This window comes from Lupinus angustifolius, chromosome LG13 (assembly GCF_001865875.1).
Source record: "Lupinus angustifolius cultivar Tanjil chromosome LG13, LupAngTanjil_v1.0, whole genome shotgun sequence".
In the NCBI taxonomy this organism is placed as follows: Eukaryota; Viridiplantae; Streptophyta; class Magnoliopsida; order Fabales; family Fabaceae; genus Lupinus; species Lupinus angustifolius.
In genome coordinates, this window is record NC_032021.1 from 13,242,994 (window position 1) to 13,268,916 (window position 25,923).

Here is a 25,923-nt window from a genome sequence, read left to right on the forward strand (position 1 = left end):
TATGTTTATACATATATAAACATATAATAACAAAAAAATTCAAATAGGTAGATGCTTACATTCATAATCCATATTCATAATCTAATCAAAATTCATATAAACAAACAACTTTAAGTCTTTAACAAATTCAAAGTCTAAATTACAAAACATATATCAATCCAAAAGTATCACTTAACAACCGCAAAATATAAATAAATGACAGAAGTTCACAACTCACTCTACAAAACAAATAAATTTGGAGTTTTAACATTTAACATCAATGAGTCAAAGTTGTCTCATATTGAGATTATATTTTTGCACTAAATCCTAACTTCAGACAATACTCCAAGATTACACACATGTCACTAAGATTACACACGAATGTTATGACCAAAAGGTGTAATCTAAATATGTCTTGGAAGCATGTGTCTTGAAGTGTTAAGTGTTAAAGAAAAGCCGGAAAGATGACTTCCTTTGTAATGAGTTTTTAAGTTTTTAAGATTTAAAAAAAAATATGTGTATAAACCGACCGGTTTAATCAAATATCGGCAGGTTCACCAGTTTTTGACCGGTTTTGATACTTGACCAGTTCAACATCTGTACGTACCAATTAGGGGTCCGATTCAATGGTCGGTACAATACAGTTTTTATATCATTGGTTCGAAACATAATAAATAACGAGTGTATTTAAGCTAAATAGAAGAAGAATATGAGTGTAATATATACTCATAAAAATGAGTAAATACTCATTTTAGTCCCTTATATTTTTTGACCTTATGAGTTTAGTCATTCAAAAAAGAAAAGACATGTCCAAAAGATTTCAAATGTGAGTCAAATTAATTTTTTAAGGTCAAATTAGTCCATACTAAATGTTGTAAAATATACTAAAGATAATTAATTTGATCTATATTTAAAATTTTGAGGGAACATTTTAGGTCTTTTCATTTTTTAAGGACTAAACTCATAAAATTAAAAAAATATATGAGCCTAAAATAAATATTTAATAAAACATAAAATAAAATCTGAAGTCCTTCAATTTTTTATGAAGATATGAATTATCAAGTGTTAAAAAAAAGAAGGAATAAAAGAAAAAGAAGTAATTTTAAGGAAGATATTCTATATTCTATATATTAGCAAATCAGTCCTTCAACTCAATCCTTCGCTAACCACCACCGTATTCCTCCGCTCCGCTACTCATTCATATTCTCTTCCATTTCCTCCGCCGTCAACCACCGTATCATTCTCTCTTCAGGTTCTATCTCTTACTTTCCATTTGAGTATACGCTTCTCCATTTTCGGATTTCAATTTTTGTCTATGTCTTCATCATAGCTTACGTTTCTTTGAATTAGGGTTATGCTTTAGAGGGCGACAATAACCCTAGGTTAATGATTTGGTTATAAATGTTGCTGGAAATTTGTAATTTTGAGATTATTGTTGCTTATAAGAAGAATAGGATGAGGTTGGTTGGGCTTTGGTAATTTAGTGTTCAAGAATTATATATTGATTGTTAAATTGGCTTTGGAAATTTGTTTCACAGTAGTAGTACTCTTTATGGCATCAAGTCATTCAAAGCAAGTATGGTTTGCATCCGAATGAATGAGATACCAACTCGGCGAGAGGAGTTTCTCTTGCTAGTCCCTGGATTTTTTTTTCTTAGGGTCTATATGTGATTTGGTTCTTGAAAGGTAATGGATGGAAGAGAAAGAGTGATAGGATACGACCAATCAGTTAGTTGTTAAGGGATAGCAAAGTTATTGATATACCCCTAATCAGTTAGTTGTTAGTTAGTTAAAATGTCCATAAATAGGACATTGAGGGGGGGGGATTGAGGAATCAGTTGGGGAAAAAGGATCGTGGGATCCCTTGTAACATTCTTCTATTGCAATTCATCTATTTTTCAATAAAATTCACTTAGAAACCTAACAGAATCAATTTGACTCTGTTTTAGGGGCTATTCCTTTCAATTTCGTCTATTCTACTATTCTTTCTTAGATACCAGTGTTATCAAAGAGAGTCATGAAATATACTTGTGAAGTTCCCCTCCCAAATTCAACTTGCGAACGGACCCTTAGCCTTTAATTTTTTTGATTATCTTTGACTATATTCATTTCTGTTTTGTTCTTGACTCGGGCATGGGTCTTTGATCCCTCAGGATTGTTCACATTTTAAATCATTTTTTGAGTTACTGGATTTTTGTAACAATACAAGTAGTTTTTCTCTGGGATAAACTGTAGATATCCAAAGATCTTTAAGGTTAAAGCTTCTGCTGTTTTTAATTGGATTAACACTAACAACATGCTATAGGAATGCATATCTCTAACAGTCCTCCTGATATGTATATAATGCATGGTTCAGATTTGAAAGCGGTCCTCATCTTTTTTTGCACTCTTTTCTCATTACTAAATTTAGAGGTTTTAGTTCTTGTAAAGATGCCAAAACTGTAGGGTAGTACTCAGTTTCTTTTCTTTGGTGTAGATGGTTGGAAAGGAACAATAGAATTTTCAATGACTCTAGACTTCATTTGGGATAGGGTTACCCTTTTGGTCTCCCTTTTGTACTCTACCCATGAGTTTTGTAGTGGGATTTTATGGTAGACATGCAGAGGGATTGTTACACCTTGTTGCATTGGTCTATCACACATAGTTTTGACTGTTTCTTACTTTTTGTATGGATGTCTTATCCTCATTTTTGGTACTCTTTCTTCTCTTCTCATCTAATAATACTTCTTTTGTGATGAAACAAACTATAAGTGCTCCCTCGCGTGTAACAAAAGATGTTTTTATTTCTATGAAGAAATGACAATGCAAATATTCACTTTCAATTATTGACAATGTCCCTGAAGGAATGAAACACAGAAGCTGATTATCAGGGTAAGAGATGTAGATATTGTAGAAAGCTGAATCTGTTCTAGGTCTTAAAGATTAACAGATGTAGACTTTGATTTTAATTTTTCATTTGTTTTACTGGATTTTTTTTTTTGCAGTGTCATCTAATTGTAAGTTTCCAAGCTGATAAAACAATTAGGCTTTTCAGATAGTTGTTGTTATAGTTAAATCCTTGTTATGATGATTCAGCACATGATTAGATGGTAGTGTTAAATATTCTACCATGATAGCAAATCAATAATTAATATCTAGGCCTTATTTGCCTCTTTAGGGTTTATTTGGCTAGAAGTTTAACAACTAATTTACTTAGACATCATGTTTTTGTGGGTTTTATTTTATGTTTTCCAAATTATCTAAAAGTATAAAATTCAGTGGACAACACTTTAATTAGATTGGTAAGAATCCTCAGATTTTGTACAATCCCTAGAGGAAGAGGGAGGCCAAGAAAAACCATAAGCAAAATGATGAAGAAAAACTTAGAGATCAATGCTTTGTCAATGAAAATGATTTATGTTAAAACATTATGACATTGTTCGATCCATTTATCCGACCCCACCTAGTAGGATAAAGACTTGGTTATTGTTGTTGCACTCAGTTTTGATTTATTGCAGAGTTTGAATTGTTTCTGTATGGCATTACCATGGATCTGTGTCATCATATTATATAATCCTATGATAAAGTACCAGAATTTTTTGTCAAAGTTCCTTACGTTGCATCCTTTTTAGCATTTGATAATCTTTCTTTGCTCATTGTGGGCTCTTGAATTTAAGAAGTATTTATTTTCTGATACTCAGAGTCAGAGGGACTTGGAATGCTTTCGGGCTTATGCATTCTGCCTTATGTCTCCTTTTTTATTCCTGATTTCTGTGTTTTAGAAGAGTATCTTACCCTCCTCTTATGTCTCCTTTAACTCTTAATGATTTCCTTTTCCTATTATAATAACAATCAGTGAATGCCCAATACGCAGCTTAGAAGCCATTACATTATTACATCATTGTTTATTTGGAAGACCTTAATTAGCACACTTATTGGACTGAGCGGGAAGGAAGAACTTGGATAAACATATGAAGTTATGAACTGAACTGTTATATAACAAGGATTAAACCATTGTGACTTCAGTTAATAGTTTGAGATCCTAATATGTAGAATTGGAACACTCCAATTAATACATTGTTATGACTTGATGAGTATGCTTAGAACCCTAATTCCTTATTTCTTATAGTTCAAATTTGATTATGGACTTTGAAAAACCATCGAGTGTCAGTGACATTACGTGGGAAGTGGCAGAGTGCTTGAAATAGAGCCTTCTGCCTTTCATTTAGTTGAATACTTTGTTGCATATAGATCCATGTTTGCGGTTGGAAACCTTGTTTTTTCTTCTCAGGATATGGTATACTCTATCTAGGGATAATTTCAAGATTTCAACAAGTTGTCATTTCTTGTTCTCAGGATCTGGTATAATCTGTTTTGCAGATTATTATCATACAAGGCAAGATGAGCTGGTCTGGTCGGTTGAAGGAGAAGCATGGACAACATAATCGTCTTTCCATGGATAACTATGATGAAGAGAGTGCAGCCCGTACGAGGCCATCAAGTCTCGAAGATATTATGTTCAGAAGAAAACAGAAAGAATTACTTGAAAATGGAAAAGACCCTGCCAAGAAATCACGGAATACATCACCTGAAGATTCTTCCAAGAAATTTTCTCATCGCTTTCATTCTCTGGGTACCGGTAAACATCATAATAGTTCAGTCTCTGGCATGGAAGAACAAGCTTTGAAGGAACTAGTGATGGTAAGTTCTAGAAAAAAGATTGCAAGCATTTGCATAAAGGGGGATAGATTAATTGAAGGGAAAGACAGGGAAAACGATAACCTAGAAACCAAATCTAGTGCTGGATTAAATAACAAAAACAGGACTACTAAAGAAAGTAATACTGGCAGAGAGATGCATGAAGAAAGTAAAACTGGCAGAGTGATGCATGGGTGGAGAAGTAATGAACGCATGCGTGATAATTCTGAGTATGACGTCGGAAATAAGCACTCAAAAGATTCAGTTAATAAGGATAGATATGCGGAAACAAATAGGCCAAAATATGAAAGGAAAATACAAAAAAAGAACCAGATTGCAGATGATGAAAGTCCTAACAAGTATCCTGCTGAAAGGAAGCATGTCAAAGATAGTCATGATAGGGGGAAAAGGAAAAAGTGGTCAAGCAATGATTCTAAAGAAGTAGCAGAAAAAAAGAATCATATAGATTCAGCTGATAAGCATAGGCATACAGAGGATAGTAGAGGAAAATATGAAAGAGAAATCAAAGAAAAATATCGAAATGGAGATGATAAAACTCAAGACAGGAATGCTGCAAGGAAAAAAGATATCATGAAACGTCATAACTCAGGGAATTATGAGATAAAAGAGAGGAGGGAAAAAATGAGGTCACATTTTGAAGAATCAACAAAAAAGAGGAGAAGGTCTAGAAGCCAAGAGCGTGTGGATAGAAGACGAAGGTCACAGTCTTTTTCACCAAGGGCACAGAAGCATTCTTCTTATAACGAAGAGCATAATGAGTTGTCTGTGCTTTCTCAGAAAGATACTTCAGGAAAAAAGCATTCTGACATTGAAAGAAGTAGAGTATCAACTAATGATTCAAATGATGACCATCATCGACATGGTGGGTCTACAAGTAGACTTGGCGGCTATTCACCTAGGAAGAGGAAAAGTGAGGCTGCTGTTAAGACTCCTTCCCCATCTAAGAATTCCATGGAGAAGAAAAGAGTTGGATGGGATCTTCCCCCTGTAGGGACAGATAATCCCGCTTCAGCTTTTATTTCTTCTAGTTTTCAATTATCAAATCACACCGTGTTATCCAACATGCGGGAAAACGATAACCTAGAAACCAAATCTAGTGCTGGATTAAATAACAAAAACAGGACTACTAAAGAAAGTAATACTGGCAGAGAGATGCATGAAGAAAGTAAAACTGGCAGAGTGATGCATGGGTGGAGAAGTAATGAACGCATGCGTGATAATTCTGAGTATGACGTCGGAAATAAGCACTCAAAAGATTCAGTTAATAAGGATAGATATGCGGAAACAAATAGGCCAAAATATGAAAGGAAAATACAAAAAAAGAACCAGATTGCAGATGATGAAAGTCCTAACAAGTATCCTGCTGAAAGGAAGCATGTCAAAGATAGTCATGATAGGGGGAAAAGGAAAAAGTGGTCAAGCAATGATTCTAAAGAAGTAGCAGAAAAAAAGAATCATATAGATTCAGCTGATAAGCATAGGCATACAGAGGATAGTAGAGGAAAATATGAAAGAGAAATCAAAGAAAAATATCGAAATGGAGATGATAAAACTCAAGACAGGAATGCTGCAAGGAAAAAAGATATCATGAAACGTCATAACTCAGGGAATTATGAGATAAAAGAGAGGAGGGAAAAAATGAGGTCACATTTTGAAGAATCAACAAAAAAGAGGAGAAGGTCTAGAAGCCAAGAGCGTGTGGATAGAAGACGAAGGTCACAGTCTTTTTCACCAAGGGCACAGAAGCATTCTTCTTATAACGAAGAGCATAATGAGTTGTCTGTGCTTTCTCAGAAAGATACTTCAGGAAAAAAGCATTCTGACATTGAAAGAAGTAGAGTATCAACTAATGATTCAAATGATGACCATCATCGACATGGTGGGTCTACAAGTAGACTTGGCGGCTATTCACCTAGGAAGAGGAAAAGTGAGGCTGCTGTTAAGACTCCTTCCCCATCTAAGAATTCCATGGAGAAGAAAAGAGTTGGATGGGATCTTCCCCCTGTAGGGACAGATAATCCCGCTTCAGCTTTTATTTCTTCTAGTTTTCAATTATCAAATCACACCGTGTTATCCAACATGCATGATGTGGTGGCAGCTACTTCTGTAGATCCAGCCATTGTGAAGCCTCTGCCAGTGTCTTTTGTGAATAATGTATTAACAGGCAAGAATGCCAACATCGATTCTGTCCAACTGACACAAGCAACCCGGCCTATGAGAAGGCTTTATCTAGAGAATCTACCAGATTCAGCGTCTGAGAAAACTGTGGTCGATTGTTTCAATAACCTCTTGCTCCCTGCTAGTGTAAATCATATCCAACAAGCACAACCATGTATCAGCTGCATTGTAAGTTTGTTGAGAAAAATGTTAAAGTTCTTAATATTTTCTATTAAGCAATGAGTTTGAGGTCTGTCTTGCATATCTTTGTTGCAGTTGCATAAAGATAGGGGCCAAGCACTTGTAGAATTTCTTACAGCGGAGGATGCATCAGCTGCTCTTTCTTTTGATGGCATTACACTTTTTGGCTCTACTGTGAAAATAAGACGCCCCAAAGACTATGTTGAAGCTGCGGTAAGTATCAAAATCTTACCCATACCTTCTTTCTCTGATCTGTATCATATAACTCAGCTATTTATTACAAATGTATGGTGTTTGTTGATTTTCTCTTATGGAATTTCAACTTTTTAAAAAGATATTACATTCTAGTATTTCCTTTTGTTTTCTCAAAAGATTATGTAGGTGTTTATAAAAATAAATATTTGGATGAATATTGTCTTACCACTTCTCTTGCTTATGTGTACCTGTTTTAAATTGATAAATTCCTTTTATTTTTATTTTTAATTTGTGCTCAAATTATAGGGTTTAAATATGCAAGAGAAAAATGAATGATTAAAATAGTAAATTGTATTAATAATATTGTGAATGTTGAAGTGATGATAATGTAATTTTTGTGATTATAATGTGATACAAGACAAAATACAAACCCCTATTTATACTAATAATAGACTCCTAATCGATAAGAAAACAAATCATAAAAGATAAAATAAAGTAATCTCAATTCTAAGAGATATTCTAAGATACTATACAAAAATCTAAGATATGATCATCATAATATGATATATTCTCTCTATATCTAAGTATGATCTAGATACTCTCTATAATATAGTTCAAGATATTCTAAGATACTTTTATATATTCTTGATTGTTTCTGTCATGATATTGATGTTTAAATTCGAAATTGTCAAATTCAGCTTATTATGCTTTGGCATTCTTCTACAATTTGATTTATATCAGTAGGTCTTTTGAACTTCGCAATATGATCACATTCTGATAGTTACTGTTTAATCAGTAGCATTAAAGTATTGAAGTCCCATATTGGTTGAAAATATGAGACTAGAACCATTTATAATAATTTGGGCATTGGGCAGTCAATGGATTTTAGAGGATCATAGCATTAACTACTTTGAGAAGGCTTTACATTTCTATTTTAAAATCAGTCAAAATTATCGTGAAGCTCAAATTGAATAAGAGCTTTCTCAGGTGAGCCAGAAGCCTGAAAAATGTGTTTGACTCTTGGCATGTCCATCTTGAGTTGAATGTTCTATGATTGATGACTGGGATGTTGGCCTGATTCAACACTAGTTCTCTACATCCTGCAGAATAATTTTTTTGAGAATATTTTAAAACCAATATATCGATATATTGAACCACCAAACTGTGCTCATAAGTTGAAGCACAGGTGCTCACCTAGAATCTCAAAATGGCTATTCCAATGGGAATTGGCCACTTCACAATGCAAAAAAAGAACAAAAAAACCTGGTTTATTGTTTCTGAGCTGATTACTGCACAGCACACAAATATCAGAAGAGAGGGCATTGTGAGGCTTACGATATCATACACCGTATTTTGAATTTTGATTAATATTACTGATCCTCTTGGTAGCTCTTGCAACTGGCCTATGGTATATCTAGGTAAATTTAGAAAATCAAATTCTTCACAGAAGTATTTAAAAAGTGTGATTTCTTTTTGTGCTTATTAGTCCATGGCTGAATCACCATACGGAAGGTAGTTTGAGAATTTCCATGCTCAAAAGAAAACTAGTGACTCTGATTTATTGGTAACTATTTCTATGAAAGTATTATTTGTATTGATGCACTTTTTGGTGGACAGGATATCTATGATCTTTGTGCATATCTGGTAGGTTTTAGAATAAGTTAACAACTATCGCAGTATGTTCTTTTTCGCAAATATAGTCATATTATAAACCCAACCAAGATATACTATTGCATTAGTTGCAAATAAACTTAGCTGGTGTTGTAATTTCTTTTATGTTTGCATAAAACCTCCCAAACACAATATATCCCAATTTTCTTTCATGCATCAAACACATGTAAAAAAAACTCACAGGATAATCATTCTATTCCATTTTTGTTCTGACACTGAAGATCTAGAGTGCCCTATGAGGCCTAACATTTAGTGGTTGTCTTATATCCTTAGCCTTGAAGCAAGCTTAAAGCTCAACTTAACTCAGCTTTAAAAAGGCTTATATCCAATCCCCTCGGGTATGCTTGTGAGGGTGTCTTTATAAACTGAGAACTTTGTGTACTGACATATTTAGTTAGTTTACTTGGACTTTTTGTTGGAAAATGAATTCATATTGTTCGTAATCAAATGCTAGAAAATGCTTCTGTAGCTTCAAGAGCTTTATAATTCACATGGAGTGATGTGCTTGGTCCATTATGTGAGATATTTTCTGACCCTAGTATTGAAATCTTTTAAATAGGATGTTTATATGAGCTATTTCGTAATACACTTTCTGGATGGTGATGGAGCCGACCCTTAATTAAGAAGACTTCCTGGTGTATTGACAAGTAATGTGTTACCAGGATTTAACTGGCCAATGTTTCAGCCTTATTGTTCTAGGTTGCTCTGACAATGCTACTTATGATCTCATGCTTTGTTTGTTATGTCGAGTTCAGCATGTAAGCGCTACGGGTTGCAACCTATTCCTGAACCTGCTTATGTCACTCTTGGCTGCAGTGTCTGTCCTCTTCTTTTCCTGAGGATCCTGATTTAGCTTCATATCCGGTATCCCTAGGCTTGAACATATCTGGACTATGTTACATGCTGACATGTCATTCTTAAATAACTTAGATGAGGTGCATTTTACACCAAACAAATCATGGATGAAGGTGCATTCAGCATTCTTAGCTCAATATCTTCTCTTTCACATATAATTTTATGTGCATTGGTACTTGTGACTTGACATCTATACAACACTTAAAGGAAGAATCTTTACTAATTTTGGAGTCAGTATGACCCTGTATCCATCTAATTGGTTTCTTTTCTCCCTGTAGTTGAATATAACATACTAATTGTATGTGTTTAAAGAATTATAGCATATTTCACAATCCTATTGTATTTCTTCTGTAATTTTACCTTTGAGATGATTTGGGCTGCAATTGTTTTTGTTTAATTTGTTTATGGCCGCAAGATGACTTGATTTTCCTCAGAATAAGTATGCCTTCTTGCAGTAAGTTGCAACAAGTCACAAGACAAATTGAGATACTTTTGGTTAAAATAGATGCATCATTTTTTTGTCTTAATATTTTGCATTCTTTGTAATGACCCTTTTGATGTTGTGCAGGTGGTCTTCACATTTCAACTAAATTAAGAAAAAAATAGAATTTTCAAGTGTTTGGAACATTTTTTTCTTCCTTTTATGATGTTGTTGTACAGTATTTTGATGTGACTAATTATGGAGTTAGAGATTTGATAATGGTAACACTAATGAAATATGATTTTAAGGTGTTGGTGAGAGCATATGTTTGGTGTGGTAGGAGATCTCTGTTGGGATCTAGGTGGGGAACTAACAAATTCTGGCTTCGGGGGTTGATCCCCCACCTTCATACCACATCCGGCCATGGGAATGAGTGACTACGCTAGATGGTCATCAGAACTTTTTTATTTCAGTTTGTTTCACAAGTTTCAGATATAAGTGAGAAGTTTTTTTGCAGGATTTTGTATTGGTCACTGATATGTTATGTTTATACATGATTGTTTGATACGTAACTTATGGATGATGCGTACTTTTTGTATCATAAAGTTAAGGTTAATGTCAACTGATCAATTTGGATTTTTGAATTTGATGCCACAAATGTATTATTATTTCAAACTACTGCCTTTTTGTGAAATTTGCATTTTTAAGGAACACTGCGGTTATCATCCATGTAGCAGGTTTTCAGACAATTGCTATTTTCATGCAGACTGGTGAACCAGAGAGATCCGCGGATGCTTCTGTCACAATAAGCGAGATTGTAGTGGATTCACCGGACAAGGTGTGCATGTCAAACAGTCTAGAATTTATAATTTTACTTCGTTTGTGTTAGCTTGAAGGTATCCTTAGTTGCGTTGCTCAAACTCTTCACCCTCATGGCTTCATCTTTTCGTTAAACAATGGAGAATAAAGTTTCAATGCCGTAAATAAGTTTTTGTGTATGGATTCTGTAATATATATATATATAGAGAGAGAGGGAGGGAGAGGGCAACCCAGTGCACGAGGCTCCCACCTAGTGGGATATGGGAAGAGTAGATGTGTGCAGACCCTTGCACACAAAGAGGATTGTTTCCTGGATTTGAACCCACGATCTCCAGATCACAAGGCAAACAATCTTACTGTTACGTTGGGGATAATATATGTGCTAATGTACTCTTACTTGCTTTTCAAAAGGAGTATATTAGCAAGATATACCAGCTCTTTTGGACTAGAGTACCTATGTTATCTCTATTTAACACAATTTTAACTTTGAGTGTTCGTTAGTAAAATGTTGATACAATTAATGAAGGAGTAGTGGAGTCTTATCTTAATAGGGTGAGATTATTAACACTACAAATTGCCTATCCACACCCACACTCTACTAACCAATGATACTTTTAGTTTTCTATTTTACAAAGTTATGGTTGGCTAATGAGCGGGAATAGACATTTTGCCAATAGAAAAGAAACACATTTATCATTTAAGTAAGTTATTAAATATTAAGTTCGATTTATCTTTGTCTCATTATAAGTTGGATTTTCATATACGTTTTTAATTATTTTTGTAGAATGAATATGAATTACAACTTTCTAAATATTGTTTATGGTAATGGTATGTTTGTTCTTCTATATCTATTAAGTGCCTTGATATATTAAACTGTTAATTTATTCTATTCATATAATATTTCTGTTTATATTTGATAAAAATGATATATAAAAAATTTAACCACTTTTTTAATTTAATTTATTTTTATAAATAATAGACATTGGTTTTGTCAGGATTAGGTTGTGCACACAGTTTTTAAAATAAATATTTTGTGGTATCTTTTTAGGCTTTAGCCCAGATTTTTAATAAATATCTAGCTTAAATCAATAAGTTGATATGTAGATGCTTCTTTAAAATCATTTTAAAATTGTACTGATTGATATAAGAGCTCCAAAATCTAGTTCATAATATAATATATAGAATAGTCTCAATCAAATAATATATAAACAGTGATAATGTGTCAGTAACAAATATTAAAATAAATTATTAATATTTTAATAAATTATGATAATGATATATGTGTTTATTTATTAACAGATTTATTTTCTCTTTTTCAATTAAATGAAGCATCTCTTTCCTCGATAAGGTTTCCCTGTTCGTAACATACCCTTAAGTTAGTTTTTTTTAATAGCAAGAATATGGGTATTCTAGTCCAAAATTGTTGGTGTAGCTTGGTAATATACTCCTAAAAAACAAGTGGGAGTATATTTAGCAGCCCCCTGTATAAATATATATGAGGATAACATGTAGTAAATCAGAGCATCCGATAAAATCAAGAAGAAAGAAAGGAATTAATGGAAAACAATACCCTAAACAAGAATCAATGTGATTCTTGGTTGGGATTAAGAACAAGAATATTATTAGAAAGAATGAAAGAAGAACAAGAATTGAGATGTACAAAAGGTCCCACGACCTTTCCCCAAAAGGTCCCACGACCTTTCCCCAAAAGGTCCCACGACCTTTCCCCAAAAGGTCCCACGACCTTTCCCCAAAAGGTCCCACGACCTTTCCCCAAAAGGTCCCACGACCTTTCCCCAAAAGGTCCCACGACCTTTCCCCAAAAGGTCCCACGACCTTTCCCCAAAAGGTCCCACGACCTTTCCCCTGATTCCACAATCAGAATTTACTTCCCAATTAACTCCCCTTCCTCCAAGAGACTAGTTCCTTATTTATAGCCTAACTAACAAACTAACTACTTAGGGATACTTTAGTAAATGTGTTACAATTACGAAATCTCTAACTAGACTTACATATTTCTCCTTCTATACACATTGTTAATGCTAGGCTTAGGCCTAATCTTATTAGCATCTTAGTCAATTAGTGGTCTAGGTCCATTTCTTATTGTTCTTCAAGAATAAATGTTTTTTTTGCTTAATGGTTAGTACGATTTAAGTTATTTTTGTGATTTATTTTCTAGAAAGTGCTTAGTTGCTTATTTAATATGTGTTAGTGTGTTACCCCTCGTGAACTAGTTTTTTTAGCTGTAACTAGTGCTTGGATAAATTATACCTATGGGCCATGTCACCAAGAGTAACCTGAACCTGATAAAGAAGAATCCTCCTTCTGATGAAGATGTATTTGCTTTAAAGGATCTCATTACCTTGTGTCATTGTTGACTTTCAAGCCATTATTTTTTGAATTAATAGCTTTAAATGCTTTCTGGGTTCCATATTAACATTTTTTTCTGCTGTTGATACTTCATGTGAATTGAACATCTTTGTCAATTATTTTCATGTTATCAATTGATTGTTTGTCTAGTGATAGTGTTTTTTGTGTGGCAGATCTTCATCGGAGGAATTTCAAATCATCTTTCTTCAGAGATGGTAATTATTAAGAAAAAAATAATCCCTTTTTAGACTTTATCTATGTATGATGTTTAAGAATTTTTTTATGTTAAACTGTCTCCACCTTCTGAAACTAAACATGCATACATTGCCTTTCTTGTGACAATCTGCATACTTTGCCTTGCTAATCCAGCTTATGGAGATTGCTGGTGCGTTTGGATCTTTGAAGGCTTATCACTTTGAGACTAAGGACACCAATGGATTGTGTGCTTTTCTTGAGGTAATGATGCATTGATTTCTTGTTTATCTTTTAATTGTGATTTGTTGTAGTGGACATACTATGATTTTAAATTTATTCCATCCGCCTTACAAGTTAGTGATTTGTTATAGCGGTCATACTATATTTAAATTTATTCAATTGGCTTTCAAAGTGGGCACCATGTTGCTTATGGGTCTCTTGATTTTATATTTGTTTAAACGGTGAATCTCGTTTGATGTATTTTCCGTGTTTCGATTGCAAATGCTTGCATTTTTTTCTCAGCCTTTTCAAAATTCTGTTACATGCTCATCATCAACGTGTTTACAAATGCAGTATTAGTCCAGTTGTATAGAATAGAAGAAACATTTATTTTACTTTAATTTATCGATGCCATTTATGATCTTACACCTGGGAGCAACTTTATCGGTGTAATGCTTAGAGCAATAAGATATGCATCTTACTTTTTGTAGGGTTTTTTTTAGGGAATGTGTATTGTTCAGTGGATCCCACAGTGAAAAGTGTGTGAAATATAAGAGTATGGGGGAGGTTGTGTCCTTGTGGGGCCCATTTAAGAAACTTGGAATTTGTGGGGTGGAATAAAATATTAGTTGAGTTGTGATAATGCCAAGGCCAAACTCGAAATTAAACATGTGTATAAAAGGGGCAAGAGGAAGGTTTGGTTGTTAAATAACCAACTTTCCCTCCTCACCCTTGGTAATTAGTAGTTAGATGCCTATAAATAGAAGGTGAGGCTAAAGGGGTTGGGCAAATAAGAAAATAATGGGAAACTGATTGTGGAATCAGTTAGGGAAGGATCGAGGGATCCTCTTCTGTGTTTCTTTCATCACCTTCTTGTAATTCTACTTCTTTCTCAATAAAATCATTAGAACCCTACCACGAATTCAATTGATCGTGGGTTAGGGGCATTTCTTTTCACTTCCTTGATCTAACTTTCTTACATTGATACCAGTGCTTATCACTAGTATCAGAGCACCATCTTGATGCCTGTTGGGAGAATCGCCACCGCCGCTGATAGGGTTTCGTCGCATGGTTTCCACACGAGTCATGGCGAAGGATAATGAGAGCTGGATGCTAGAAAGGGAAGAATTACAAATGAGGTTGGAATTGACTGAAGCTCGAACCAAGAAGACGGAGGAATTGTTGGCTGCCATTGCTACCAAATTAGGGGTGAATTCAAGTAAGAATTCCATGGGGGGAGGCAATGAAGATGAAGTTGACAGTTACAAATTGAACCCTGGTCAAGATAGGTGGAGGAAACTCGAGATTCCGATATTCATGGGAGAAGATGCCTATGGGTGGGTGCAGAAATTGGAGAGATACTTCTCGATGAGGGATATTAGTGAAGCGGAGAAGATGAGAGCAACTATGGTGGCACTAGAAGTTAGGGCATTCAGCCGGTACCAATGGTGGGAGGGATGCAATCCTTCACCCTTTTGGGATAGTTTTAAAATAGTCGTGGTTAGGAGATTCTAACCTCCCATGGTGTAGAATCCCTTTGAGTTGTTGTTATCATTGAAGCAGGAAGGAAGTGTTGAGGCGTATGTTGATGAATTTGAGAAATGCGTAGGAGCTCTTAAGGATAAAGATCCGGGGTTCCTTAGAGGGGTATTTTTAAATGGTCTCAAAGAGGAGCTAAGGGTGGAGGTGAGGCTTTATGAACTGGAATCCTTATAGGAAGTAATCCATAAAGCTATGCTCATAGAACAAAAGAATGTAGTGGTGCAGAAGAGGACTCACATGAGTTATTCCAGAAGTTTTGGATCAAATCGGGGAAGTTCTTACAACAAGGTAGTGACATTGGACCCCTCAACAAATAGTAGTAGGAAGGAAGGATCCTCTGTGGGTAGCTTCGGTGTATAGGGAAATCAAAGGATTACTCCTGAGAATAGCAATTCTAGAGGCCTAGGGGAGTACAGGAGGTTATCTAGTGCATAAATGAGGGAAAAAAGAGATAAAGGCTTGTGCTTTAGGTGTGATGAACCATTTTCCAGAGAACATAAGTGCAAGAATAAACAGTTGAGCATGCTATTGATGGCTGAGGAGGAAGAGAGTGAGGAAGGGGAAGAGGTAGAGACATAATTGCAACCCTTCAACTCCTTGCAGTTGTCCTTATATTCTATGAAGGGACTGACTTCAACCAAGTCCTGGAAGGTAGGGGGCTTAGTGGGAGACTATCTAGTGGTAGTCGTGATTGATTGTGGTGCTTCCCACAATTTCATATGAAAAAACTAGTAGATACCCTGAAACTCAATGTGGAGAAGACTCAAGCTTATGTAGTGGAAGTAGGAGATGGGCACCATATACAATGTCAAGGTAAATGTGCCCAACTCAAAATCCTCTTACAACTAGAGATAATTCAAGATTTCTATTTGTTTTCTCTAAGAGGGCTGGATGTGGTGCTTGGGTTGGATTGGCTAGCCAGCTTGGGAGAAGTGAATGCTGACTTTGGGAAGATGAAATTATCTGTCCAGAAGGGGAGCTCAGTCACTACTATAGAGGGGGACCCTGCTATGACTAAAGCAGAATTGTCACTAGGAGCTTTTATGCAAATCTTAAGGGAGGAGGGTGAGGGCCTATTATTGCATTGTGATGATACTAATAGACCTGGAATAGAGAGGCCAATACCACCAGATTTGAAGGGAGTGTTGCAACAATTTCACCCATTTTTCAAGATATTCAGGGTCTACCTCCTACTAGAATGCAGGACCATGCCATACACCTCAGGGAGGGAGCATAAATTCCTCATATCAGACCTTATAGGTGCCCTCACTATAAGAAATCAGAAGTAGAAAGATTGGTGGCTGAGATGTTAGAAGTTGGGGTTATCAGGCCTAGCATTAACCCCTACTCTAGCCCTATAATTCTGGTGAAGAAAAAGGATGGAGGTTGGAGGTTTTGTGTGGAAGAGCTCTCAATAAGGTAACCATCCCTAACAAATTCCCTATTCCCCAGATTGAAGAATTATTAGATGAATTAAGTGGAGTTAGGGTGTTTTCTAAGTTGGATATGAAGTCTGGATATCACCAGATTAGAATGAAGCTAGAAGATGTGGAGAAAACAACCTTTAGGACTCATGAAGGACATTATGAGTTCTTAGTTATGCCCTTTGGGCTAACTAATGCTTCCCCAACATTCCAGGCCCTCATGAATGACATCCTAAGGCCATACTTGAGAAAATTCACCTTGGGGTTCTTTGGTGATATTCTAGTATACAACTCTGATTTGACTTCCCGTGGCCACCATTTGGAGGTAGTTCTAGCCCTATTGATGAAGAATGCCCTCAATGCTAATCCAAAAAAATGTAGCTTTGGCCAAACCAGTATTGAATACTTAGGGCATGTTATTTCAACAGGGGGTATCTGCTGATAGTTCCAAGGTAGAAGATATGAAGACCTGGCCAGTGCCAACCAATGTCAAGGGGTTAAGGGGATTCTTAGGACTTATAAGGTATTATAGGAAGTTTGTAAAGGATTATAGCAGGATTGCTAGACCCCTCACTAACTTGCTCAAGAAGGAAGCTTTCACTTGGTCAGATGAAGACTCTGCCTTTGAGAAATTGAAGGAGGTTATGACTGAGCTACGTATGTTTGCTGTTCCTGACTTCAACAAGGAATTTGTAGTGGAGACTGAGGCTTCCAACAAGGGTTTAGGGGCTGTATTGATGCAAGGAGGGAGACACTTGGCCTACTGGAGCAAGGGGTTATCTCCAAAAGCACAACAAAGATCAGTATATGAGAGGGAGCTGATGGCATTGGTGCAGACTACTCAGAAATGGAGGTATTATCTCATGGGCAAGCATTTCGTAATTAGGATTGACCAGAGGAGTTTAAAATTCCTAACAGATCAAAAATTATTCTTAGATGAACAATTTAAGTGGGCTGTGAAATTAATAGGGTTGGACTTTGAAATTCAGTACAAACCAGGAAGTGAGAACTCTGTTGCTGATGCTTTGTCTAGGAGGCTCATGTATACTGCTATCACCATAGTAACTAATGAGGAGGTTGCAGGCTGGGTTGAAGAGTTGCAATTGGACCCTAAGTGGAGGCAGGTGATGCAAGATCTAATGGTGTCTTCTACTAACCACTCGGGGTTTGAATTGAAAAAAGGGATTCTATACTACTAAAACAAATTGGTCTTGTTAAGGAATTCCAACAAGATTCCCCTTATTCTCTCTGAATGCCATGAGACCTTTGTAGGGGGACATTCTAGTTATCTGAGAACTTACAAGAGGATTGCAAGTTTTCTATTCTGGGAGGGGATGAGAACAGATATCAAAACCTTCATAGAAGAATGTGACATATGCCAAAGGAATAAATATTCCACTTTGGCACCTGCAGGGTTATTGTAGCCTCTACCTATCCCTCAACAGGTATGGACGGATCTCTCAATGGACTTTATAGGAGGCCTTCTTAGAACCAGAGGTAAATATACTATCTATGTAGTGGTGGACAGGCTTACTAAGTATGCTCACTTCTTTGCATTAGGGCACCCTTATTCAGCCAAGGATGTAGCTGTTGTATTTTTTAAGGGAGTAGTTAAACTACATGAATTTCCTACATCCATAGTTTCAGATAGGGATCCTCTATTTCTGAGCCATTTCTGGAAGGAGTTGTTCAAATTGGTCGGTATACAGTTGAAGATGAGAACTTCATACCATCCTCAAACAGATGGGCAGACTGAGGTGACTAACAGGTGCCTAGAGACTTACTTAAGGTGTTATGTGGGTCCTAAGCAGTGGGTGGATTGGTTGCACTGGGCAGAGTTTTGGTTCAATTCCAACTACAACAGTTCAGCTGGAATGACTCCATTCAAAGCTTTGTATGGGAGAGAGCCCCTTGTGCTGATAAAAGCAGGAACAATGCTCCTCCAGAGTAGAAGAAGTCAATCAGATGTTTAGGAAAAGGGATGGGGTACTAGAAGAATTGAAAACTAACTTGGCTAAGGCACAAAATTTGATGAAGCAAGTAGCTAACAAGCATAGAAGAACAGTGGAGTTTGAGGTAGGAGACTGGGTGTTCCTCAAGTTGCAGCCCTATAAGTTGAAATCCATTGCTACTAGGCCTTATGCCAAACTAGCTCCTAGGTATTATAGGCCTTATCAGATACTTCAGAAAGTATGGGAGGTGGCCTATCAGTTGGACCTACCTGCCGGAACTAAAGTTCATCCAGTTTTTCATGTTTCTCTGCAGAAGGGGGCTCTTAAACCTCATCAGCAGCCTCAGCCCTTACCACCTATGTTGAATGAGGAGATGGTGTAGAGGTGATTCCATAGGACGTCACAAATTATAGACAGAATGAGCAAGGGGAGATGGAGGTCTTGACCAAATGGCATAATCTCACTGAGCATGATAGCACATGGGAATCAACTACCACTCTACAGGAGACTTTTCCTCAATTCCAACTTGAGGACAAGTTAAAAAGTTTAGGGGAGGTTATTGATAAGGCCAAAGCCAAATTAGATATTAAACATGTGTATAAAAGGGGCAAGAGGAAGGTTTGGTTGTTAAATAACCAACTTTCCCTCCCCACCCTTGGTAGTTAGTAGTTAGATGCCTATAAATAGAAGGTGGGGCTAAAGGGGTTGGGCAGTTAAGAAAATAGTGGGAAACTGATTGTGGAATCAGTTAGGGAAGGATCGAGGGATCCTCTTTTGTGTTTCTTTCATCACCTTCTTGTAATTCTACTTCTTTCTCAATAAAATCATTAGAACCCTACCACGAATTCAATTGATTGTGTGTTGGGGCATTTCTTTTCACTTCCTTGTTCTAACTTTCTTACATTGATACTAGTGCTTATCAAGTTGCTTAATGATGTGGCATTATGGGGAACTGTGAAAAATAAAGAAACTGGTTTATGATACCTGATAGCTTAAGCTCCTTCGAGAGTTGGTATTTGATATGATATCTGATAGACCCCCATTTAAACAATTAGACAATTAATGGATGTGTAGAGTGAGTGAAGAGGACAGTAAGTGGGAGCATTTACCAGTAATAGTTGTCTTCTAATCCTACTTAAATAAGGAAACAAGTTCATAAATGTTAATATAGGAACCAAATCATAAGAGATCCTCTAAAGCCGTTTAGTGACAAAAAATAAGCCCATAACTCTGTTTAGTTGGAGGGAATTTTTAAAAAGCCTTTAGTTTATAAGGCCCGATTTACAAACACTTCCAGTTCGATAATGTAGCTTATCAATCTTTAGCCTTCAGCTAGTTTTCGACCTTTACCTGGTTTTTCAGCCAACTGTACCACACTGAGTATAAGATACTCTAAAATATTTGAAGACATAAAAGATATGATATTGTAACACTTCCCCTCAATTTTAAGCTTACTAAACTTTAAGGTTGTTACAAATGTTTTTATAATAAAAATAACAAATATAAATGGGGCACCACAAAAACAACAGTTGGGAAGGCAATTCAAGGATGCTGGAGTTGTCAGATAGATGAATATTGCTGGAAAGATAACCCAGCAAGACAGATGGGATGATCATCCGTTTGCCAAAAGTTCCTTCGCATTTGGAAGCTTCAACCAAACAGTGTTGGTAATCAAAAACTCTGAAATTGAAACTAAGGCTAGGAGTTTGCTTTTGAGATGAAGACAACGGCCACTGCATATGGGACAGAACCAAGGGTAGAGTATCTGGGGCGGAGATAGGCAACGCAAATGAACAAAGCTGGGGCCAAAGCTTCCTGGATATTGAGCTGGGCTAGTGAGTCATAAATAACATTCCACTATCAGAATGATCGTCGATGTGAAAAAAAGTCATCATCAATATGATTCATCCATGGGAGAGGAGTGACTACCATAATGATTGTCGGTAAGAAGAGCAACCATTTGTATATTCCATAGTGAGAAGAACGACATGACAACCCCCAAAGAAGCAGATGCTAATAAAGGTAAGATGAGCACACTGGATTTAAGTGGCAATTACTGCTTAACACAACCAAGAGCGTCAAACAGCCACATAAAGGTGTCGAACAGATGCAATACAGGCTTGTCTTGTACTGACTAGAGATAGTGTGGCAAGCATGAACATGGTGGTTAGATATATGAAAAAAAAAAAATCTGATACTGGTTAAAAATGTTGTAAAAATAATAGGCCGTAGGATGGCTGGAGATGGTGCCGGACTGCTGGAAACATCAATGGTGAATGAGATGAAAAGAAGGCATTTGAAAGATGTCCCAATAAGGAGAGGTAGCCAATTGGGGTTCTTTATTTTTGGGAACTCGGCACCAGAATAGTGATGGGAAAGGTCATGAAGGATGGTCCTGCTTTGTTACCATACTAAATTTGGTGCTGTAAGGAAGGAGGAAAAGAAAAAAATGAGTCTTGGAATAATGAGATTCATATTGATTTGATGTGATGTGTGATACAAAAGACGAACAAAAAGTTCCTAATTATAATTTAGAGTAGACTGAGTTTTACTTCAAAAGGAAGCAAATCGTGAAATAATAAAAAGAGAATAAATCCTAAGAGATCTATGACACTGTAAAGTATTTAAAGATATCAAAAAAGATATCACAAGATAATTTCATATATTCTAAGAGAGTACTTGACTACGAATGTACTGATGAAGTAGACAATTGCTGATAATAAGCAGCTGCATGTTGCATTAGGAAAGTTGTTGTTTCTTGCAGGTCTGTGGGATGGTGGTGGGAGTTCATTTTGTTTAAACATAGCCTAGTCCTCATGCTTCAAGCAATGAGACCTAGGTGGAGTTTCCCTCACCTGGAGGATAAGGTCCTCCAGCTGAAACTTGGCAGGGGATAGACACTCTATTAGTGGAATGAGTGAAGAGGGCAGTAAGTGGCAGCATTTACAGCTAGTGGAAACATTTAGAGCTACTGGGAGATGATAGGAATGGAAAGAAAATAGATTGCAACAATTACCTAACATGGTTATGACAAATGAGCAGATGGTTTGGGGAGAGAATACATAGGTTTGGGTTTGACTTAAGTCATAGGATAGAGATCTGCCTTGCAGATCTCTTTTTATTTACTTCTTTCTTTGTCTCTACCCTCCCCAGATTCCACTAAGTGGGTGTCTTGTGCACTGGGCCACCCATTTTTTCTTAATCTTCCACTTTTGTCTATGTTTTTCTATCATTGAAAATGGAGCTTGGCACGTTGTCGTTCTTGTTGTTTTATACTATTAATATCAGTATCTGTCAGTATCATATTCTCTATGTTGAACTTGTAAGGAGTTCAATCTGCTCCGTGGAGCATGCAATTAGAAAGATAAATTTATCACAAAGTAAAATGAGCATGTGCATTGTTCATGCTTCAATTCCAGGAAGCACTTCTGTGAGGAGGCATGTTAGAGATATAAAGTGATTCATGATCCCTTATCTAATTGCTTAAGGTTGTTAGAGAGTTTGTCCTTGACATGAAAAACATACCGGAGACTGATAACCGAGCCACTCCATGTAGAAACAAACCTATTAGGTGCAAAAGGCAAACAACTTTTTGGGCTGGTGGTTTGATTAGGTTTTATTAATCTTGGCATTATATGGCTCTTACTCAATTATTTAACTTGTCAGTTTGGTCTCTTCCAAGCCTACTATGCTTTCTTATTTTCAGCATGTTTTCTCCCTTAAGCCATCTACAAGCCAGCACATGCCCTGTTACTTTTATTTGGGGATTCTGTTACCTAATTAGTCTAAAATTATATTATTTTGTTTTCTTATTTTATTTTCTGTCATGTTCTTGTCTCTTTTTTTCATACATTGAATGATCTTATTTGCATGACCTTTTCAGTATGTGGACCACTCTGTTACCATCAAAGCTTGTGCTGGTTTGAATGGTATGAAGCTGGCTGGGAAAGTACTAACAGTTGTTCAGGCTATGCCTGATTCATCGCCCTTGGTAACTTCACCATCCACTCTTTTGACTTGGTCTAATCCTTGGATGTGATTCATTTATTACATTAGAATTATGTCCATAACTTTCTATATAACCAGCAATGGCTACTTACTGAAATAAATATATTCTAGGAAAATGGTGGTAAATCACCATCTTATGGGATTCCAGAGCATGCAAAGCCACTGCTCAGAAAGCCAACTCAAGTTTTAAAGATTAAAGATGTGGTATGAAATTCAGTTTAGCTTTTCTTCAGTTTTTTATGCTTTTTATCAGTTTCTGTGGACTTCTTATTCTCTTTCTATTATTATTAAGCGGCTTTGTTAGGGTTTTTTTGGTGGGTAGAAGGGATTGTTTTGAACTGTATGAATTCAATTACTGTTAATGGTGTTATTATGAAAGTTGTGCTATAAGAAGTGTTTAGCTTGAACTTTGAAGCCAAAGTTTCCAGCCTGTCCTTTGTCTTCATTATAAATCCTTTTCGATTATTTGAGAGGGTAATTAGAATTGTATGATGCTTTATTGGGCCTTTGCTGAACACGCGAAGTGTTTGAGTGAAGTATGTGCTCTTTTTAGTAATTATTAGTTGTACTGCATGTTTTGATGATGACCTTTTGAATTTCACTTGTGCGATATGAATAGTTCACAGTGGAGTCTCTCTCTTCTCTTTCTGACATGGCAATTGAAGAAATTTTGAAGGATGTACGATCGGAATGTGCAAGGTCCTTAATATAACTTTTTTCCACCCATTCCCAAGTTTAAGTTTATAAATATTCATCTTATTAAGTTCTTATCTTGCAGATTTGGGACTATTAAGTCACTTAACGTAATCAAGCATAGCAGTGAGAAGACCAATTTAGAAGAATGTGAAGTTGTAAATGCTGTGGATTCTAAAGAAGCTTCTCAAGACACAGTCCATGTTATTGACAATACAGAATCTAGCATTTCTGAAAAGGCTACTGACCCGAAGCCCAAAGAAACAAGTGGTGTGGAGTTCCATTATGAAAAAGAGGTGGAGGAAGATAAGTTTGATGATGATTGTATTAGCGTTAATGCTGATAAACATGCCCATGGAGGTTTTGACAATAAATCATGTCAAGGGGAACAGCTTGTGAGCGATGCAACAGTTGAAGACAAGGGCAATAGTATCATTCAGGAATGTCCGGATCACCAGGATACACCCGAAGTTGGGCAGAAATTGCATGATACTATGATGGCTAATGATGTCGGTGTAGATATTGAAAACAAGATAGTGGCTGGTGATATGAACTTAACCAGCACCATTGGTACATTTCGCGAAGGCTTTTCAGAACACACCACTAGTTCAGGAACAGAATTAGTTGGTCCCAGTAAGGGCATCAATGAGGAAGATGATATTTCTAATCACATATTTGAATCAGGTTCTGTTCTGGTTGAGTTTGGAAGAACAGAAGCATGTTGCTTAGCGGCACATTCTCTGCATGGACGTTTCTTTGATGACAGAAAGGTGACAGTTGAGTATGTTGCTCTCAATCTATACAGGGAGAGGTTTAAAGAATGACCATTTCAGAGTATTGGTTGGAATTGTTGGTTTTATGATGAATGCAGTATGCAGTATGTAGTATAAAAATATTTCACCTTGTGCTGGAATAGATTCATTAATCTGATTGGTTATGTAACATGTGTACTATTTTCAAAAAAAGTAGCATACATCAAATTTGGAGCATTGTTTTTGGTTGGGCATATGATGAAAATGTTTTTGTTGTTAGACATTGAGCTGGTGATCAAATGTTTATATCTGGAAATGATATTCTGTATGAGGTTATGTTGAATTAAACTTTGGTTGTGTTGTAGTTACCTCAGATGTTGCATACCCCTGTGTAATTATTACCGGTGGAAACAACAGTCCCAGGTAATAATGTATAACTGTCTGAACCTGACTTGTTTAACTGCCCATGCCTACCTATCTAAAAGCATGATCTGACCTGTAGTCTATTATACTTGAAGCTTTTAATTGGGCTATTGGGTTTGTCTTTAAATAGGCTAACAAACTTAATTTTAAATGTTAATAAATATTTTTTTGTATAATCAATGTATCTTTTTATCTTGTAGATAAAGAATTAATCATTTCATGATATGTATTTGTTCATCTCTACAAGTGTCGCCCATAGGAATCAAATATTTGGCTTTACACTATTTGATCGACACTTTATTGATGAATATGTTTTGGATTTAATATATATACACTGACAATGTAATTATTTTTTATACCGTCAATTTATCATCGACTATTCATATGTTAACTATTATTAACTTTCAAATAAAAGTAATACAAATCAATGTTGAATGATATGTTGTGAATATAAAAAAACTATATACTGACAATATATACATATTAAACTCTCAAAAAAATTACTTTAATATGATATCTTTAAGACTTCTAATAAAACCAATTAAACATAACAAAGTGACAAACAATTCTATTTAATTATAACTGGGTAATATTATATTTTTCTATTTTATTATAGCTAAAATTATTATATATGAAAAATGTATTTAATTGTTGGTTTAGATAAGCCTACTTAAAAACATGAGTTTAATGGGTATGTACCGTTAGTTCAATAGATATGCTTACTTAGAAGTCTTAAAGGATGTATACTTAACTAAATAGGTTTTTTTAATAGCTTTACCTTGACATAAGAAAAAATTCAACCTCATCAGGCCTATGATAAACAATGTTATATTTTTCATCACATACAATTACAACTTTTTATATAGTTGGCATAATGCACCACTTGAATTTCGGGAGAGATGTATAATCTTACTGTAGTTAACTAGTAGGTCGTTTTCAAAATTTGAATTGTAAGGCACGACCTTAGTGTTGGATTGAGACTCGTCAACTTAATATTGAGCCCTATTATTGGTTCCTGGATAAATCATCCTATTTGTCCAATCAAAGATAAGCCATTTTTTTAATTTTTATGTGAGAAATCTTTTATAGTTGATTTAGGTAGCCAGGATTCACTTTATTTTATGGATTCAATCATCGTAGTATAATACTCTATCTATTTTAAAGTAGTTGTCTACTTATACAATAAAATTTGATTTAAAAATATATGTCTAATTGCAATTTCAAAAGAGTATTAAATGTTTATTTTCAATAATGCTCTTATGGGGAACAAGTGATGAGAGATAAGAATAAAGCTTAAATAGTAAAATAGAAAATCAATATTATTTTTCTGAATATTAATAATATTAATT

The 25,923-nt window shown here is 35.7% G+C and overlaps 1 protein-coding gene across 5 annotated transcripts; it reads left to right on the forward strand.

Annotated features, from left to right (window-relative positions):
* Positions 1,093–24,402, forward strand: LOC109325359. Of its 5 annotated transcripts, XM_019557669.1 has the most exons (12): positions 1,093–1,231; positions 4,339–5,457; positions 5,512–5,739; positions 6,757–7,023; positions 7,111–7,248; positions 10,944–11,015; positions 13,540–13,581; positions 13,736–13,822; positions 22,582–22,689; positions 22,818–22,910; positions 23,326–23,405; positions 23,485–24,402. In XM_019557669.1, exons 2-12 carry the CDS (start codon positions 4,360–4,362, stop codon positions 24,221–24,223), a joined length of 2,952 nt encoding a protein of 983 aa, XP_019413214.1. In that variant the 5' UTR covers positions 1,093–1,231; positions 4,339–4,359; the 3' UTR covers positions 24,224–24,402. The 5 variants fall into 5 exon arrangements, with proteins under 5 accessions (XP_019413214.1, XP_019413212.1, XP_019413211.1 ...); XM_019557667.1 differs by having other exon boundaries at positions 4,315–5,739; XM_019557666.1 differs by having other exon boundaries at positions 4,339–5,739.